General features: G+C 36.8%; 1 protein-coding gene across 4 annotated transcripts in view; it reads left to right on the forward strand.

Moving 5' to 3' along the window:
• The window catches only part of PDCD10 (programmed cell death 10), a 51,896-nt gene that overhangs the window by 8,472 nt on the left and 25,575 nt on the right, over positions 1 to 17,849 (forward strand). For 2 of the 4 annotated variants that reach the window (XM_025377425.1, XM_025377426.1), the window contains exons 2-3: positions 917 to 989; positions 6,351 to 6,560. In XM_025377425.1, the coding sequence (XP_025233210.1) occupies positions 6,465 to 6,560 (96 nt within the window). In that variant the 5' untranslated portion in view covers positions 917 to 989; positions 6,351 to 6,464. The remainder of the gene's footprint in view (positions 1 to 916; positions 990 to 6,350; positions 6,561 to 17,849) is intronic. The other 2 variants (XM_025377429.1, XM_025377427.1) reach the window with 1 other exon arrangement.

Here is a 17,849-nt window from a genome sequence, read left to right on the forward strand (position 1 = left end):
TCTGTATTAAACAGTACTCTGGCCAGGCACGGTAGCTCATGCCTGTAATCCCAGCACTTTGGGAGACTGAGGTGGGTGGATCACCTGAGGTCAGGAATTTGAAACCAAACTGACCAACATGGTGAAACCCACGTCTCTACTAAAAATACAAAATAGCCAGGCATGGTGACAGGTGCCTATAATTTACCCAACTACTCGGGAGGCTGAGGAAGGAGAATCGCTTGAACGTGGGTGGAGGTACACCACTTCACTACAGCCTGGGCGACAGAGTGAAACTCTGTCCCCCCCCCCCCAAAAAAAAGAAACAGTATTCTACAAAATATGTAAGTGCATACACTTGACATGATGCAGTTAACTTTTAAAGTTAACTTTTTGAGTTAGAAGTCTCAGCAGCACCAAGTTGAAGATCCACAAGCTTGTGCTGCTAAGTACCCTAGAGCTGTCAAACATATTAAAGAAGAAACTAAAGCATAGAGAGGTGAAATGAATTGTTCAGAGACAAAGATAGTTTATAAATGACAGGACCAGAATTTGAGTCCATGCTTTGAGTCTTTAAATGCTTATGCTTTTTCCTTGTATCTTTCTGCATAAATTGTCCATTTGATATTTTTAAAGCATATATATAAACAATACAGTGGTAAAGTGCTATATACACTTATCATTAACAAGAGATTGCTTCTAGATGTCCCTAAGTGTAAAATTATATAATTACTAAACTGACAGTAGTGTATGTTCAAGGAGGTTAAGTTCCACTTAACTTTATTAAGAAAACTGGAAATGGAAGACATTGAATTATAGAAGATGTAATTTGCAGGTCAAGAAGAGAAATGTAGGTATATCCTTAAGATATCAAGCTCATTTTACTCTATAGTAGGATCACTGACTTACCCTATTCCTCTGCCTCCCTTTTTCCTAGCTTTCTCCTCTAAATCTTGGTCTCTTGTTTGGAAGTGACTAACAGCGTTTTGGCATGAGAAAATCCTAAAAAGGTATGTGAACTGTGTCAGCAAATGTTAACCCCGCCCAACTGTGTTAAATGGCCAGCCTGTGATCTATACAGTCTTTGTATATTTCCATTTTCTGTAAGAGCTTGATGAGTATGTTACTTTTGTTTGTTTGTTTTGGGACGGCATCTTGCTCTGTTGCCTAGGCTGGAGTGCAGTGGCATAATCTCGACTAACTGCAACCTCTGCCTCCCAGGTTCAAGCAATTCCCTTGCCTCAGCCTCCCGAATAGCTGGGACTACAGAAGCCCACCAACAAGCCCAGCTAATTTCTGTATTTTTAGTGGAGATGGGGTTTCACCATATTGGCCAGGCTGGTCTTGAACTCCTGACCTCAGGTGATTCACCCGCCTTGGCATCCCAAAGTACTAGGGTTACAGGCATGAGTCACCATGCCCAGCTGATGAGTATGTATGTTAAGTTACTGAAAGAAAGCAAGGAATTGTCAGTTATTTGAAACCCTGGGTCAACCAACTCTTGGGGAGGACTTCCTTACTAGAATTTGTAAATAATTTTTAATGATCTGATGCTTAAAAAAAATTTGTCTTAAAAAAATTCCCATGAAATTACTTTGGAAAGTATAGCTGATAACAACAATGAAATCTTATTATCACTGAATTTTGGGTCCAGTGATAATGTGGCTGGGTCCAAGCTTTGTTAATAGAATTAATTTGATTTTTGTGTTTGTTTTTATTTTGCTAGGCATGCTATTTGAAAAGTATTAGCAAGACTGATTCAATTTATAAATTGTCCATCTCTTAACTCATGAATTTGGTCACTCAGCAAACATTAAGTGTCTGTTATGTGCCTGCTTTGCTGACTGTAATGTCTCTATTGGGAAGAAGAAACACACTTTGAGAACATAAACACAGGATTCTGCTCACTGCTAGAATGAACACACTTCTCTTAACTGAATGTTCATGCACATTTTGTTGGAGATCCAGCATACATGTCAATCAATCTTTCCCTTTTTAGAGAGAGAAATTACAGGAATTGTAAGAATTTAGGGCCAACTGAGAGGACTGAGTACTGGATTTTACTAGAGAGAAAAACAAGACAATAAGACCTGCCTGCCTACAAACATTTTAAGTGTAGAATTACTTAAAAAGCTGTTTTTCTAACCAAGAAGTGCCTATACCAGTACCAAGAGCTTCTGTTGGTCCACTCCTTTCATTTGGTAGTAAATAGCTTTGGCTCTAGACTTATCTCAAGTCCCAGATGGAGTAAAGTAAGGCAGTTTCAGGAAATACTGATTCTGAGCCCTGAGATACACCCGTGTGTAGCTCTTTAAATGAGCAGACTCGAGTTGGTTAGGGAGGGCAGAAACACCAGAAATTTAAGAGTTTGGCAGTGGAATGGCGAATACCTATGTTTTTGGGCTTCTTACTCTAAGCAAGTGATAATTATCTTTAGCTCAGGAAGATATTTAAAGCTGATTATCTTCTGTTGAAAACTATCAGTGCTAGTTTGAATATTTAAGAAAATGAGTGGGAAATTATAAATGAGAAGATTGCTTATACTCTATGTTGATATCCCGATATCACAATGGGTGTTTTTGAAGAAAAATGTGTTTTAAAGTATGCCTTTTGTCTAAGTTCTTATCAACATTTCTGGTTCTTGGTTTTTATTCTGTGGATGCTAACAGTACACAAAGCTTACTTTGAACTGAAATTTCCCCTCAAAGCAGTACATTTGAAATGTCAGTCATAAAGTTCTTGCTATGATGCTATCATACCAACATTAAATTTTTATTATTTATTTAATTATGAGCTAGAAGTTGTGACCAGGAGCAAGTCACTACACCCTTTTTGGACTTTGGTTTCTACTGTAGATAGTGGAATGGATGAAATAACTTTTTAAGGCGTTTTCAGATGTGGGATTTGTAGTCAGTGATCTTCAGTTTTCTGTATGTGCATAAACAGCACCTACTTCAGAAAATAATATACCTTAGAGGGCTGAAATTCTGTTAATGTGCTACCCAGCTGCTGGGACGTGCTCACACTCATACTAAAGGGAAGGCACCTTGTCAAAGGGGGCCTCAGACCTCACTCAGCTCAGCTGACCTTTGCTGTTTCCATAGCAGGCTCTTTGTTGCGTGGAGTAATTGCACGTTGTCCTTTGAACTATTTCAAATGAAGAAGCATGTGGAAGGAATGACAAAGGCATATTTTAACTTGAAGTTGAAATTGACAGTAATTCAATATTTAAAAAGTCGTATTGGAATTGATGATTTTTAATCTCATGTAAATGCTACTGAAACTGTGAGTAGCCCCCATTGTTAATGTGTGTTCTGAAAAGTTGAGTTTTAAATTGGTACTTTGGAGCATTTTTCATAAGAACAGTATTAAAAGATGGCATGTATGCCGTAGGCCAGCCACTTATGTAGCCCATGATGTTGCCAAAATACTGTTCCTTTTGTTGACAAATAAGCACTGCTAGTAATGTAAAGTTAGTTTTAGAGAAGAGACTAATTATTAAACACGAGTTTTAAAAATATTAGACGGGCGGATCACGAGATCAGGAGATCGAGACCATCCTGGCTAACACGGTGAAACCCCTTCTCTACTAAAAAATACAAAAAACTAGCTGGGCGAGGTAGCGGGCACCTGTAGTCCCAGCTACTTGGGAGGCTGAGACAGGAGAATGGCGTAAACTCGGGAGGAGGAGCTTGCAGTGAGCTGAGATCCGGCCACTGCACTCCAGCCTGGGCGACAAAGGGAGACTCCGTCTCCAAAAAAAAAAAAAAAAAAATTAAATGCCAGTATTTACAAAAGGTAAAAATTAAGTATTTGAGTAGGTTTATTGGGGATAGGTAGGTAGAGATGTCAGCAGTAATTCTGAAAGTGACTCTAGCCACTTACCTTATCCCTTTACCTCTGGCAGCCTCTACATCTGCAGTTATATGCGTATGTGTTCAAAAGAGTAAAACACAAAAGTAATTCCATTGTGCTTACTTTTCTTATAAGTATTTCACCTCCTTTATACCGAGATTCTTGAAAGCTTAGACTCCTTTCTTACCAGCTCACTCTCTTAGCCCCTGCAGGGAGTTCTCACCCCAGTATATAAGTACTCTGCTCTTTGAAGGTTATCTCTTTAACCTCATCAAGAAATCAAATGCTTTTTTCCGTACTCAGTAGCATTTAAAACTTTTGGCTACCTTCTTCTCCTTGAAACTTTTTTTGTGATGCTGGTTTTCTCCAGTTCTCTCATAGCGATATAGCAGCTTGACTTCTCCCTTGTGTGTGCATCACAATTGTATGTTTTCTGACTTGCCTTTTATAAAACATGTTTTATGGGGCCAGAGACTGTCTTGTCTTGTTCACTGCTCTATATTTGATATCATACCTCTGTAACCAATGAAATATTTATTAAATAAATAATTTTTTTTTCTGTCACACAATGAGAGAGCTCCTCAAGGTCTGTTCTTGGTTTTGTTTTGCCATTTCTTCGTTTTTCATTGATGATACCATGCCTTTGCTGCTGTCTATATTCTGCATTCATTCTGTCCTTTTCATTTTGACTGATATCACTGCATTTTAGCCGTCCTCCTTTTCTCCAGGTTTTTTTTATTATGAAGTTTTCCCAATTTATTTTGAAGTGGAGCAGATTACCAAGTGACATTAAGTAGTTAAATAGGAACAGTAGGGCCACAATTGGTATTTATCTACTTCTTTTTGCTTATGATTTTGGTCTTGTTTATTTCTGACATAGGTACACTAAGTCTCTTAATTTTCCTTGTTGTTATTCTTCCTCCATTCTCTTCGTCTTGCTATGACCAAAGCCATCTACTTAAATGAGTTATATAATCAGGTAATGGTATTCTCTTTCATAGAATGAAATTTAGGAATTCGCCTTTTGCTCTTTTTGTTCTGTGAAATCATGGAGTAGGTTTCAGGTGAGAAACAGGAAAACTTTGATGTTTAGAAAACTGTCAGAAACGGGACTAAACAGTTTCCGTAGGTGTTGAGTTCCGTTTCACTGGTAGTGATATGGTAGAATACTAAGCAGCTTTCAAATGGAACAGGTTATTGGAGCTTTTTGAAGCGTCACTGCAGGCCTTTGATTGTATCTTTCAGTCTCGTTAGGTCTTACACATTCTGGCACAGATCAATTTTTAATGATTAGGAACTACATTTCATACCTAGTGGTGCTAAACATACTCTAAATATGTTTAGTGAATTATAACTTCTGGGTACTTTTCTTGAATAGATGACGTGGGGTTCTTTATTTCCACTTCAAATTTGGTTTTGGTATATGACAGTATCAGATCTATATTCAGAGTCCTGGGATCAAGTCTTGGGTCTCTACTTGTGTGATCTTGGGCAAGTTATTTATTATCTTTGAGCCTGCTTTTACACTTGTAAAATTAGAATTGCAGTCTTTTTTAAAGCAGGTTATTATAGGACTAAATATATGTGCAAAATGTTTTGTGCTGTGAAAATGCTTTACAAGTAGTAGAAATTAAACAAAAAAATTGCTTTTTGTTTAATATAGGTGTGTCACTGCTGTCACTCATTCACTTTACGATTAGGATCTGTTTTTTTTTTTTTTTTAACCATAGCAAAGGAAATAAATAGTTGTATTCTCTTTAAAAACTAACATATTTCCTTAACATCTCAAGGCAAAATATCTTTTATTGTTGAATTCTTGATTTTAATCCCAAACTACCAACCTCTCCGGGTTTTTCTTCTTTCTCAGTTTTCGTGCCAGATTTGGACAGCAATTTCCATAGTTCTTCTAAATACCAAAAGGTATCACTGGCACAGTTAAGTAGTAGGTATTTTACCAAGTGGATCACATTTGGTAAAATTTTTTTCAATTTTATGTTTGTCTGAAATATTTGATGCTTGTTATATTTGTGTTATTTTCAGGTGACAGAATCAATAAACAAATAGCAAAAAGGTTTTAATACAAATGTTAAAACACCCTAGTTCTTTCTTCTTTATTGATTCTTTAATTTGTTTTTCTGCACACACTTACACATCATGCATTTCCTAATTATAATTTTATATTGTGTATAAATGTTATAAATATGTATCTTATTGATATGGTCTCTTAGATTGTATATGGTGGCATGACATGCATAATTATTCCATGGCGCTTCATAGAGAACTCTCTTGAGTTCAAGTTAAGCAGTGTCTTAAATCACTAGGAAAGGGCAGTTATTGAGTCTTTGGAGGAAAAGATAAATTTCTTGCCAACTAGGTTTGCTTTCACAAGTAGAATGTATTAAAAAATAGCTTTTCGTAAGGTAGGAAGGAACTCCGTAATTTGGAAAGGAAAATTGTTGATATTTGTTGTTTCCCCTTAATATAGTAAATCTCTGTTCTTTCTTCCCTTTCACCAGATCAGTGTGTTTTGTGTCCAATTCTTTTATCACCAAAAAAGAGAAGAAATATTGCAGTGAATGAAGATTCCTCTGCATTTTAGCACTGCTTTTTCAACTGTAGTTGGCTTTTGAATGAGGATGACAATGGAAGAGATGAAGAATGAAGCTGAGACCACATCCATGGTTTCTATGCCCCTCTATGCAGTCATGTATCCTGTGTTTAATGAGGTGAGTTGGGTAAACATTTTCTTGCATGAACTCTGCAATTCTTTAATGCCCGCTTTATTTATTCATTTGCTTGTTCTTTTGTATAAGAAATACTAGCATGAATTAACTCTTATCTGTGTGTTAGGCATTGTATCAGGGCAAAAAAGTAGTGAAAACAAAGCCAAACAGAAATGCCTCTTCCCTCTGGATATTATGCTATAATGGGAAAGAAACATTTAATAAAAGAACACAAATAATTATATGAATGAACAGTGGTGATGAAGTACTATGAAGTTTAAAAGCAGAGTATGTTAAGAAAGAAAATAGATGGGACCTACTCTAGGGGTCAGGACAGGCCTCACTCAAGAAGAAACATATATCCTAAGATCTGAAAGATATCTAAAAGAGATAAATGTAGTTAGTTGAAGAGTTGGAGGTAAGTCCGTTCTAGGTAGCCAGAATAGCAGGCACAAAGATCTGAATAAGATATTGTCAGTGGTGACAAAACTTTTTAAACCAGTATTTGGAAGATATCATTGCTTTGTATCTGGAAAAGATGTAGTTGCTTTTTAATTTGAAGAATTGTCTTAGACTTAATATCGATGTATTTTGGTGTTTTCTTTTAAATTAATATTAACATGCTAAGGTATGTAGAGAATTCTGGAACTGAAATTTTCTTAGAGATTATTTAATTCCTTTTCTATAATGGGGAACTAAGGCCTTGATATATGAAATTATTTTCCTAAAATTACCTGTAACTGAAATCAATATTTCCAGACTTCAAATTCAGTGGCTTCAGCCTTTTAAAATTTTAATAATTTTTTGCTATTTTATTAATCTAATTTGCCTTTAGTACCATTAAGCTTATTGTTACTGTTATAGTCTATATGCTCTCACCCATTTCCAATGAATTTTCATCTCTCTTTGTAAAATACTTTCATTATAGTAAGATTCTGCATTTCAAAACCATTTTTTTCCACATTATTGGATTTGATTACAGTTGTTGTATTCTATAATCTTAAGTCTTAGGGGCAGTAGAGAGTGATCCATTTACATTCGTTGCCATGAAAGCCACAGACTTAGTTGCCAATTCAGTCAACATTTTAAATTTTTAAACACGGTCTCTCAAGTAATGTTAGGTTTGACAACCATAGAAAAATGGACAAAATGGTGACTTGAGTAAAAATTTATTTCTGTCACATAAAAGATTCTGAAAGCAAGTGGTCCAGGGCTAGTATTATTATGACTCAGTATAAGAAACTCAAGTTCTTATCTTCTGCTCTACCATCCTAGTGTTTGGCTTCCATTGTCAATCAAGGTCACCTCAGCATACAAGATAGCTGCTGAAGAGCCACCCATCACATCCTAAGTTGTTGCCTGGAAGGGGAAAAAGTGGGGCAGAGAGTGGGGCCCTGCTTTTAACTGAGTTTGCTTCCTTCAAGTAGCCGTTTGAAAAGCCTACACAAGACTTCCACTTAATTTTTTTGTCAAGAACTTAAGTCTAATGGCCAAACCTAGCCACAAAGGGGTTGAGAAATTTAGGAGTGTTGTTATCAAGGAAGAAACATCTTTTAGGCCTGGCACAGTGGCTCATGCCTGTAATCCCAGCACTTTGGGAGGCTGAGGCGTGTGGATCACCTGAGCTCAGGAGTTTGAGACCAGCTTCAACATGGAGAAACCCCGTCTCTACCAAAAATACAAAATTAGCCGGGTGTGGTAGTGCATGCCTGTAATCCCAGCTACTCGGGAGGCTGAGGCAGAAGAATCGAATCGCTCGAACTTGGGCGGTGGAGGTTGTTGTGAGCCGAGATCGCGCCATTGCACTCCAGCCTAGGCAACAAAAGCTAAACTCCATCTCAGAAAAAAAAAAAAAAAAAAAAAAGCATCTTTTGAAAAACCTCCTGTTATACTGCCACCATGGTAGCATTGGAGACTTTTTAGGTGTGGTTATCTCCATCTTTGGCAGCTGTAGCCAACACCAGTAATTAATTTCACCATTTTTGTTATGATACTTACCCATTCATTTCAAGGAGCTATTGTTAGAAGCAAGTGGCTTTAGTTCTGTTTAGTAAATACTTACTGAATGCCAGCCATTTGTTTGCTGAATACTTCTGTTAGGGTCTAGAGGTGTGAAAAAGGCTGCGTGCATGTTCTCAAGAATCTATTTGGAAACACAGATATTTAAGCAAGTAAATTTTTAAATTATTCTTGCTCTAGAAATTTGATAAGGAGACAGATCCTATAAGCTGGCGAGTAACCTATCTTGGTAACACTTTAATTTGACCTTCTCAGTTATTCCAGGAACCATTATCACAGTTCCACTCAGAGATACTCTGTTTTCATGTCTGTGTGTCTGAGTTGATAAGTTATTGGGCAAAGTTGTGTGGAAGAATTTTCTGTATTTATCTGGTATTTTGAGACTTTGCTTGAATGGAGGGAAATTTACGTTGCATATCTTCAGTTTAATCCTCTAGTGAATGAAGATAAATTAGAAAAACTTTTTGTTCTAACAATTTGAGTGGTATTTTTCCTGCATAATTCTCAAATTGAATTTACTGACCTAACATTGACATCATGGTGTCAAGCTTTTAAAAAAATTATTTATGTCGTATTCAAAAGCATGTTCAGAAATACAGGGTTTTAGAAATACGGATGGTACTTATTAGGGTTTCCTCTTTGATATAGAGATGAAAACTAGGGCTTGAATTGGGAGTGGAGTAAAATATTTATTGTTCCTTCAAATATGAAGTGTTGGTTAAAAAAGAATGAAATACTGGCATTATTATTTGGTGTTTTAGTTTGTTAACATATAAATAAGATACCTAATCAGTTAAACATTAGTGTTTAACTGTAGTTTACCCATGAATTTCTCTATATATTTAATAGGGAAATTATATTTTAGTTTGGCTTTTTCTGTGCTGTGCAGATTTAAAAGTGAAAGTAGTTGTCAAATTAATCTGCAAAATTGTACCATAGTAAGGATGACTGTTTTACTCTGAAGCTAAATGATTCACTAAATCTTGTCTACAGTGTATTATAAGAGTTAAAATGATTACTCCTTCTCACCTTAACTTTAGGTCCATGATAGCTACAATGGTAGTCTAGAAGTCATCTTTTAAAGGATTTCTAGCCAGTAGGACATGTTTACACCTGGGGAAATTTTAGTACTGTTACTACAGCTTGTAAGCCAGAGTTATTTATGGCATTCTGGAAGCTTGATGTTTGTTAGACTTAATAAAGCTATGCCAGGACAGCTGAAAAGAAGTAGGCTTCTTGTTTAATCAGCTGCTGCGGAGTTCAGAGTCCAAGTTTATTGCATGTGTTGTAAATATACTGTGAAATAGGTCCCCTGATTGCATTATGGAATAATGGATTTCTGGAAACCTCATTTCATGTCATATCAGGTTCTCATGTAACTGTTGTTTTGTAGTGATTCTTTATATATCGGGAAGGAGAGAATGGTGGTTCAGTTTTTGATTCCACGAAAAAATAAGGCTTGTGTTTTCTTTTCCTAAGACCATTTAGAGGAATTGTTTTCTCAAGCAATATATGTTATGTTTTAAAAAATAAACAATTTTGCAACTAAATATGAACTTTAGGTCACCAAAGGTTTATATGTTTGTTTACTAATAAATTACACAAAAGTATGCTTCTGTGTAAGTAATATGTTTCCATTCAGAAGCATCTGAATCAGCTATTTCTGCCATTTCTTGGCAGATATGGAACTCTTAATTTTTCCTAGTTATCAAGTAAAACCTGGGAATACCTCTCCAACCTTACCTACCTACTTTTTTTTAGAAGATAAAATTTTATTTTTATTATTTTTAAAATTTTTAACATTTTTGTGGGTACATAGTAGGTGTATGTATTTATGGAGTACGTGAGATACTTTGAAACAGGCATACAATGCGTAATAATCACATGATGGTAAATGGGTTATCCATCCCCTCAAGTATTTATTTTTTATATAACAAGCCATCCAATTATACTCTTTTAGTTATTTTACAATGTACAATTAAGTTAGTGTTGACTATTGTAACCCTGTTGTGCTGTCAGTAGTAGATCTTATTCATTATTCCTATTTTTTAGTGCCTATTAACCATCCTCACTTCCGCTCCACCCCCACTATCCTCTTCAGCCACTGGTAACCATCCATCTCTCTCTCTCCATGAGTTTAATTATTTTATTTTTTAGCTTCCACAAGTAAATGAGAACCTGTGAAGTTTGTCTTTCTGTGCCTGGCTTATTTCACTTGACAAAAGGACCTTGGTTCCATCCATGTTGTTACAGATGACAGGATCTCATTCTTTTCTATGGCTGAATAGTTAGTTCTCCATTGTGTATGTGTACCACATTTTATCTCTATGGACACTTAGGTTGTTTCAAAATCTTTGCTGCTGTGAACAGTGCTGCAGCAAACATGGAAGTGTATAAATCTCTTCTACATACTGATTTTCCTTCTTTTGGAAAGACGGAAAATCCCCAGCATTGGGATTGCTGGTACCAGAGGATCATATGGTACCTCTGTTTTTAGTTTTTTGAGGAATCTCCAAGCTGTCCTCCATAGTGGTTATACTAATTTACATTCCAGCCAACACTATAACAGGATTTTCCTTTCTCCACATCCTTACCAGCAATTTGTTATTCCTTGTCTTTTGGTTAAAGAAGCCATTTTAATTGGGATGAGGTGATATCTCATTATAGGTTTGATTTTTCATTTCTCTGATGGTCTGTGATCTTGAGCACCTTTTCATATGCATGTTTGTCATTTGTATGTCTTCTTTTGAGGAATGTCTATTCAGATCTTTAACCCATTTTTAAAATTGCGTTATTAGATTTTTTTTTTCCTCTACAGTTGTTTGAGTTCTTTATAGATGGAGGTTATTAATCCCTTGTTAGAATGACAGTTTGCAATTTTCTCCCATTCTGTGGGTTGTCTCTTCGCTTTGCTGATTGTTTCCTTTGCTCTGCAGAGCTTTTTAACTTGATGTGGTCCTGTTTGTCCATGTTTCCTTTGGTTGCCTGTGCATGTGGGGTATTATGTAAGAAATTTTTACCAACACTGTTGTTCTGGAGAGTTTTGTGAATGTTTTCTTGCAGTTGTTTCATAGTTCGATGATTTAGTTTTGAATCTTTAATCCATTTTGATTTGATTTTTATATATGGCAAGAGATGAGGATCTACTTTTCGTTCTTCTACATAGGAATATCCAGTTTTCTGTGCACCGTTTATTAAAGAGACTCTTTTCTCCAGTGTATGTTCTTGGAACCTTTGTTGTTACTGAGTTCATTGTAGGCATGTGCATTTGTGTCCGGGTTCACTATTCTGTTCCATTGGTCTGTTTTTTTTTTTTTGCCAGTAGATGGTGTTTTGGCTACTATAGCTCTGTAGTATAATTTGAAGTCAGGTAATGTGACTCTTCCAGTTTCATTCTTTTTGGCTATTCTGGGTCTCTTGTGGTTCTATATAAATTTTAGGATTGTTTTTTCTATTTCTGTGAAGAATGTCATTGGTATTTTGCTAAGGATTACACTGAATCTGTAGATTGCTTTGAGTACTATGGGCATTTTAACAATATTGATTCTTCCAATCCATTAACATAGCTTTTGTATCCAATTGCCTTCATCAATGTTTTATTGTTTTCATTGTAAAGGTCTTTTAGTTCCTTGGTTAAGTTAATTCCTTGGTATTTAATTTTATTTGTGGCTAATGTAAATGGGATTACTTTTTTAAATTTCTTTTTCAGATTGTTCACTGTTGGCATATAGAAATGCTGCTGGTTTTTATATGTTGATTTTGTATTCTGCAACTTTACTTAATTTATCAGTTCTAATAATTTCCTGGTGAGTCTTTAGGTTTCTCCAAATATAAGATCATATCATCTACAAACAAGGATAATTTGACTTCTTCCCTTTCCAATTTGGATACCCTTTATTTCTTTATCTTGTACAGCTGCTCTAGCTGGGACTTCCAGTACTGTGTTGAATAACAATGGTGACAGTAGGCATCCTTGTCGTTTACCAGATCTTAGAGGAAAGGCTTTTTTGAGAGTTTTTATCATGAAGGATGTTGAATTGTATCATATGCTTTTTCAGCATCAGCTGAAATGATCATATGATTTTTATCCTTCATTCTATTGATAAGATGTATCACACTGATTGATTTGCATATATTGAACCATCCTTGCATCCTGGAATAAATCTCCTTGGTTATGATTAATTATCTTTCTAATGTATTGTTGAATTTGGTTTGTTAGTATTTTGTTGAGGATTTATTTATCAGAGATATTGGCCTGTAGTTTTCCTTTTTCGATGTGTCTTTGCCTGGATTTGGTATCAGGGTAATACTGGCTTTGTAAAATGAGTTTGGAAGTATTCCCTCCTCCTCTGTTTTTTTGGAATAGTTTGAGTAGGATTGGTATTGGTTCCTCAAGTGTTTGGCAGAATTCAGCAGTGAAGCCATTGAATCCTGGGCTTTTCTTTTCTGGGTGATGTTTTTATTACAGCTTTGATTTTGTTTCTGGTTATTGGCCTGTTTAGGTTATGGATTTCTTCCTGGTTCAGTCTTGATAGGTGGTATATGTCTGGGAATTTATCCATTTCCTCTAAATTTTTCAATTTATTGCCATACTGTGGCTCATAGTAGCCACTGATGATCCTTTGAGTTTCTGTGGTATCAGTTGTAATGTCTGCCTTTTCATCTCTGATTTTATTTATTTGGGTCTTCTTTTTTTCTTAGTTGGTTTAAAGTTGTGTCAATTTTGATTATCTTTTCAAAAAACCAAGTTTTTGTTTCATTGATACTTTGTATTTTCTTTGTTTCAATTTCATTTATCTCTGATCTTTATTGTTTCTTTTCCTCTACTAATTTTGGGTTTGGTTTGCTCTTTTCTAGTTGTTTAAGATGCATGTTATTTGAAGTGTTTGTTCTTTTTCGATGTAGGCACTTACAGCTATAAACTTCCCTCTTAGTACTGCGTTCACTGTATCCCATAGGTTTCGGTATGTTGTGTTTCTGTTATTTGTTTCAAGAAATTTTTCGTTTTCTTTCTTAAGTTTTTTATTTATCCACGGTTAATTCAGAAGCCTATTGTTTGATTTCCTTGTGTTTGTATAGTTTCAAAATTTTCTCTTGTTATTGGTTTCTAGTTTTATTTGATTGCGTTTAGAGAAGATGTTTGATATTAGTCGAATGTTTTAAGACTTGTATTGTGACCTAACATATGGTCTGTCCTTGAGAATGATCCTTATGCTGGGGAAAAGAATGTGTATTCTACAGCTATTATATGGAATATTCTGATTAGGTTCATTTGTTCTATAGTGCAGATTCAGTCTGATGTTTCTTTGTTGATTTTCTGTCTGAAAGATCTGTCCAATGCTGAAAGTTGCATGGTGACGTCTCCAGTTGTTATTGTATTTTGCTCAGTCTCTCCATTTAGCTCTAATTATATTTGCCTTATATTTATGGGTACACCAGCATTGGGTGCATATATATTTACAATTATCGTATCCTCTTAACTGAATTGACTCCTTTATCATTATATAATGACCTTGTCTCCTTATATTTGTCTTGAAATCTGTTTTGTCTGATACAAATACAGCTCCTCCTACTCTTCTTTTTGTTTCCATTTGCATGGAATATCTTTTTTCGTCTCTTTATTTTTAGTTCAGGTGTTTTTATATGTGGAATGTGTTTCTCGTAGGCAACCAGGTTGTTCCTATTTTTTAATCCATTTACCAATCTTTTTCTTTTGATTAGTTTAGTGCATTCACATTCAATGCTATTATTGATAAGTAAGGACTTACCCCTGCCATTTTGTTATTTGTTTTCTGGTTGTTTTGTGGTCTTCTCTTCCTTCTTTCCTTCCTTTCTGTCTTTCTTTTAGTGAAGGTGGTTTTCTCTGGTGGTATGTTTTAATTTTTTGCTTTTTATTTTTGGTGTATACATTGTATTTTTTTTGAGGTTATCATAAGGCTTGCAAACACTGTCTTATTACCTATTATTTCAAACTGATGTCAGCTTATCACTGATCACAAAAATAAAAAGAAAACTAATAAAATCTCTATACATCATCCCTCTCGTTTTTTAACTTTTGTTTCTCTTTATGTCTTATTTTACTGTTTGTCTTGAACAGTTGTTATAGTTATTATTTTTGATTGGTTCATCACTAGTCTTTCTACTTAAGAGTAGTATGCATACCACAATTACAGTATTATAGTATTCTGTGTTTGTGTGCTTACTGTTACCAGTGAGTTTTGTACTTTCAGAAGATTTTTTATTGCTCATGAATGTCCTTTTCTTTCAGATCGAAGAACTCCCTTTGTTATTTCTTCTAGGACAGGCTGGTGTTGATGAAATCTTTCAGCTTTCATTTGTTTGGGAAAGTCTTTATTTCTTCTTCATGTTTGAAGGATATTTTTGTTGAGTATTCTAGGATAAAAATTTTTTCCTTCAGCATTTTAAATATATCATACTACTCGCTCATGGCCTGTAGGGTTTCCACTGAAAAGTATTCCGCCAGACAAATTGGAGCTCCATCGTATGTTATTTGTTTATTTTCTCTTGCTGCTTTTCGGATCCTTTATCCTTGACCTTTGGAGGTTTGATTATTAAATCCCTTGACACAGTGTTCTTTAAGTTAAATCTTCTTGGTGTTCTGTAACCTTCTTGTACTTAGATATTGATATCTTTCTCTAGGTTTGGGAAGTTCTCTGTTATTATCACTTTGAATAAACTTTCTACCCTTATCTCTTTTTCTACCTTCTCTTTAATGCCAGTAACTCTTAAGTTCACCATTTTGAGACTGTTTTCTAGATCTTGTAGGAGTGTTTCTTATTTTTACTTTTGTCTCCTCTGTGCATTTTCAATAGCCTGTCTTCAAGCTCACTAATTGTTTCTTTCACTTGATACATTCTGCTATTAAGAGGCTGATGCATTCTTCAGTATGTCAGTTGCATTTTCCAGTTCTAGAATTTCTGCTTGATTTTACAAAATAATTTCAGTCTCTTTGTTAAATTTGATAGTATTCTGAATTCTTTCTCTGTGTTATCTTGAATTTCATTGTGTTTCCTCAGCACAGTCATTTTGAATTCTCTGTCTGAAAAGTCACATATCTGTATTTCTCCATGATTGGTCCCTGGTGCCTTATTTAGTCTGTTTGGTGAGGTCATGTTTTTCTGGATGGTCTTGATGCTTCTGGATGTTTGTTGGTGTCTGGTCATTGAAGAGTTAGGTATTTATTGTAGTCGTTGCTGTCTGGGCTTGTTTTTGCCCATCTTTCTTGGGAAGACTTTCTAAGCGTTCGAAGGGACTTGGGCCCCAAGCTCAATAATGCTGTGGTTCTTCCAGTATCGTAGAGATACCACCGCCTTGGTGGGGTTGACTAAGATCCAGAAGAATTCTCTGGATTTCCAGGCAGAGGGTCTTGTTCTCTTTCCTTACTTTCTCCTGAACAAATGCAGTTTCTTTCGGTCTCTCTTTGCTGAACTTCCTGAAGCTGGGGGGAGGGGTTACATCCGTGTTGCCACCACCTCTGGAATTGCACTGGGTCAGACCTAAAGCTAACACAGCACTGGGTATGACCCAAGGCCTGCTGTAACCGCAGCCTGGCTAACGCCTGTGTTCACTCAAGGTCCTGTGGCTCTACAATCAGCAGGTAGTGAAGCCAGCCAGATTTATGTCCTTCCATTCAGTGTGGTGAGTTCCCCAGGCCCCAGATGGTCTGGAGATGCGGTCTGGGGGCCAGGAATTAAGAGTCAAAAACCTTAGAAATCTACCTGGTGTTCTTTCCTACTGTGGCTAAGCTGGCACTGAAGGCACAAGACAAAGTCCTTCCCACTCTTCTCTCTCCTTTCTACAGGCAGAGAAGCCTCTCTCTGTGGTCACTGGCACATGGGGAGTTCTGCTAGGCCACTGTTGATGTTCACTTAAAACCCAAGGGCTCTTCAGTCAGCCTGTGGTGATTGCTGCCGAGCCTGAGCTTCTCTCTTCAGGGCAATGGGCTCCTCTCTGGGCCAGGACAGGTCTAGAAATGTTGTCCAAAAGCCTAGTCCTGGACTTGGGGACCTCAAGATCCAAACTGGTACCTAAGATATAAGACAACATCCCTTTTATGTTTCCTTTTGCTTTTCTCAAGCAGGAGTCTCTCATCATAGTCACCACAGTGAGCCAGGAATTTGCTGGGTTTCACCTGAAATCAGTATGTCTGAGTCTCAACCAAGGCCTACAGCGTACTACCTGGGTATCGCTGTTGGTTATTCAGGGCCCGAGTGCTCTTTAGTCAGCAGACAATGAATCCTGCCCGGATTGGATCCTTCCCTTCAGGCCAGTGGGCTCCCTTTTGGCCCTGGGTATGTCTAGAAATGTCGTCCAGGAGGTAGGGCCTGGAATGAGGTCTCAGGACTCTGCCTGTTGCCTTATCCTATTGTGACTGAGCTGGTATACAAGATAAAAGACACGCTCCTGTTGCCTTTACTTGTTGCCTTCCTATCCTGAAGGAGAAGGAAGGAGTCACTTACTGCTATGAGCTCTGCTGCCTGGGACTGGGGGAGGAGTGACACATTCGCTCCCTTGGTCGCCCTATCTGGTGGGTCACTTGGTTGTGTGCTGCCCTAGTCCACTGGCTCTAAGCACAACACTAAGATGTGCCCAGGAATTGTAGTCCTTGTGTCCTAGACTGCCTTTTCAAGTTTACCTGAGACTCTAGAGACCTTTAACCCTTGGTGGCAGGGCTTACTCAATTTCCAACCTCTTGGATGGGCGATTCTCCTCTGACCATTCTGACCATGTCACATCCAAATGCTCCCTTTTGTGGGTGGCTGCTAGCTGAACCCAGCACACTTTTGCTCTCCACCATGACTGGTCAGCACTGAGTTTAATGCAAAGTCTCCCATTTGCTGTGCTCTCTCCACCCAAGTGCACATATTCTTTGTCTGTGCCGCACAGCTGCTACTGTGGGATGGGGGAGGGGTGGCATCAGCGATTCAAGATAGTCTTTCCCACCCTCTTTATTGCCTCTGTCAGCAATATGAAATTAAAACCAGGTGCTATGATTGTTCACTATGATTTTTGGTTCTTTGGCAGTGCTTTTTTGTGTGTAGTTGGTAAAATTGGTATTCCTGCAGAGTGGACCATCAGTGGAGGCTTTGATTCGGCCATCTTGCTTTGCCTCCCCTCTTTTTTTTTTTTTTTTTTTCCCTGTTAAGATAAAATAAACCAGACCTCAAACTTTGAGCATTGTAAACATTCTTCACAATGCAGGTAGGGATTTTATCTACAATCCTACTGTCTGGAAGTGATCATAATTAGCAT

This window comes from Theropithecus gelada, chromosome 2, assembly GCF_003255815.1.
Source record: "Theropithecus gelada isolate Dixy chromosome 2, Tgel_1.0, whole genome shotgun sequence".
NCBI lineage: Eukaryota > Metazoa > Chordata > Mammalia > Primates > Cercopithecidae > Theropithecus > Theropithecus gelada.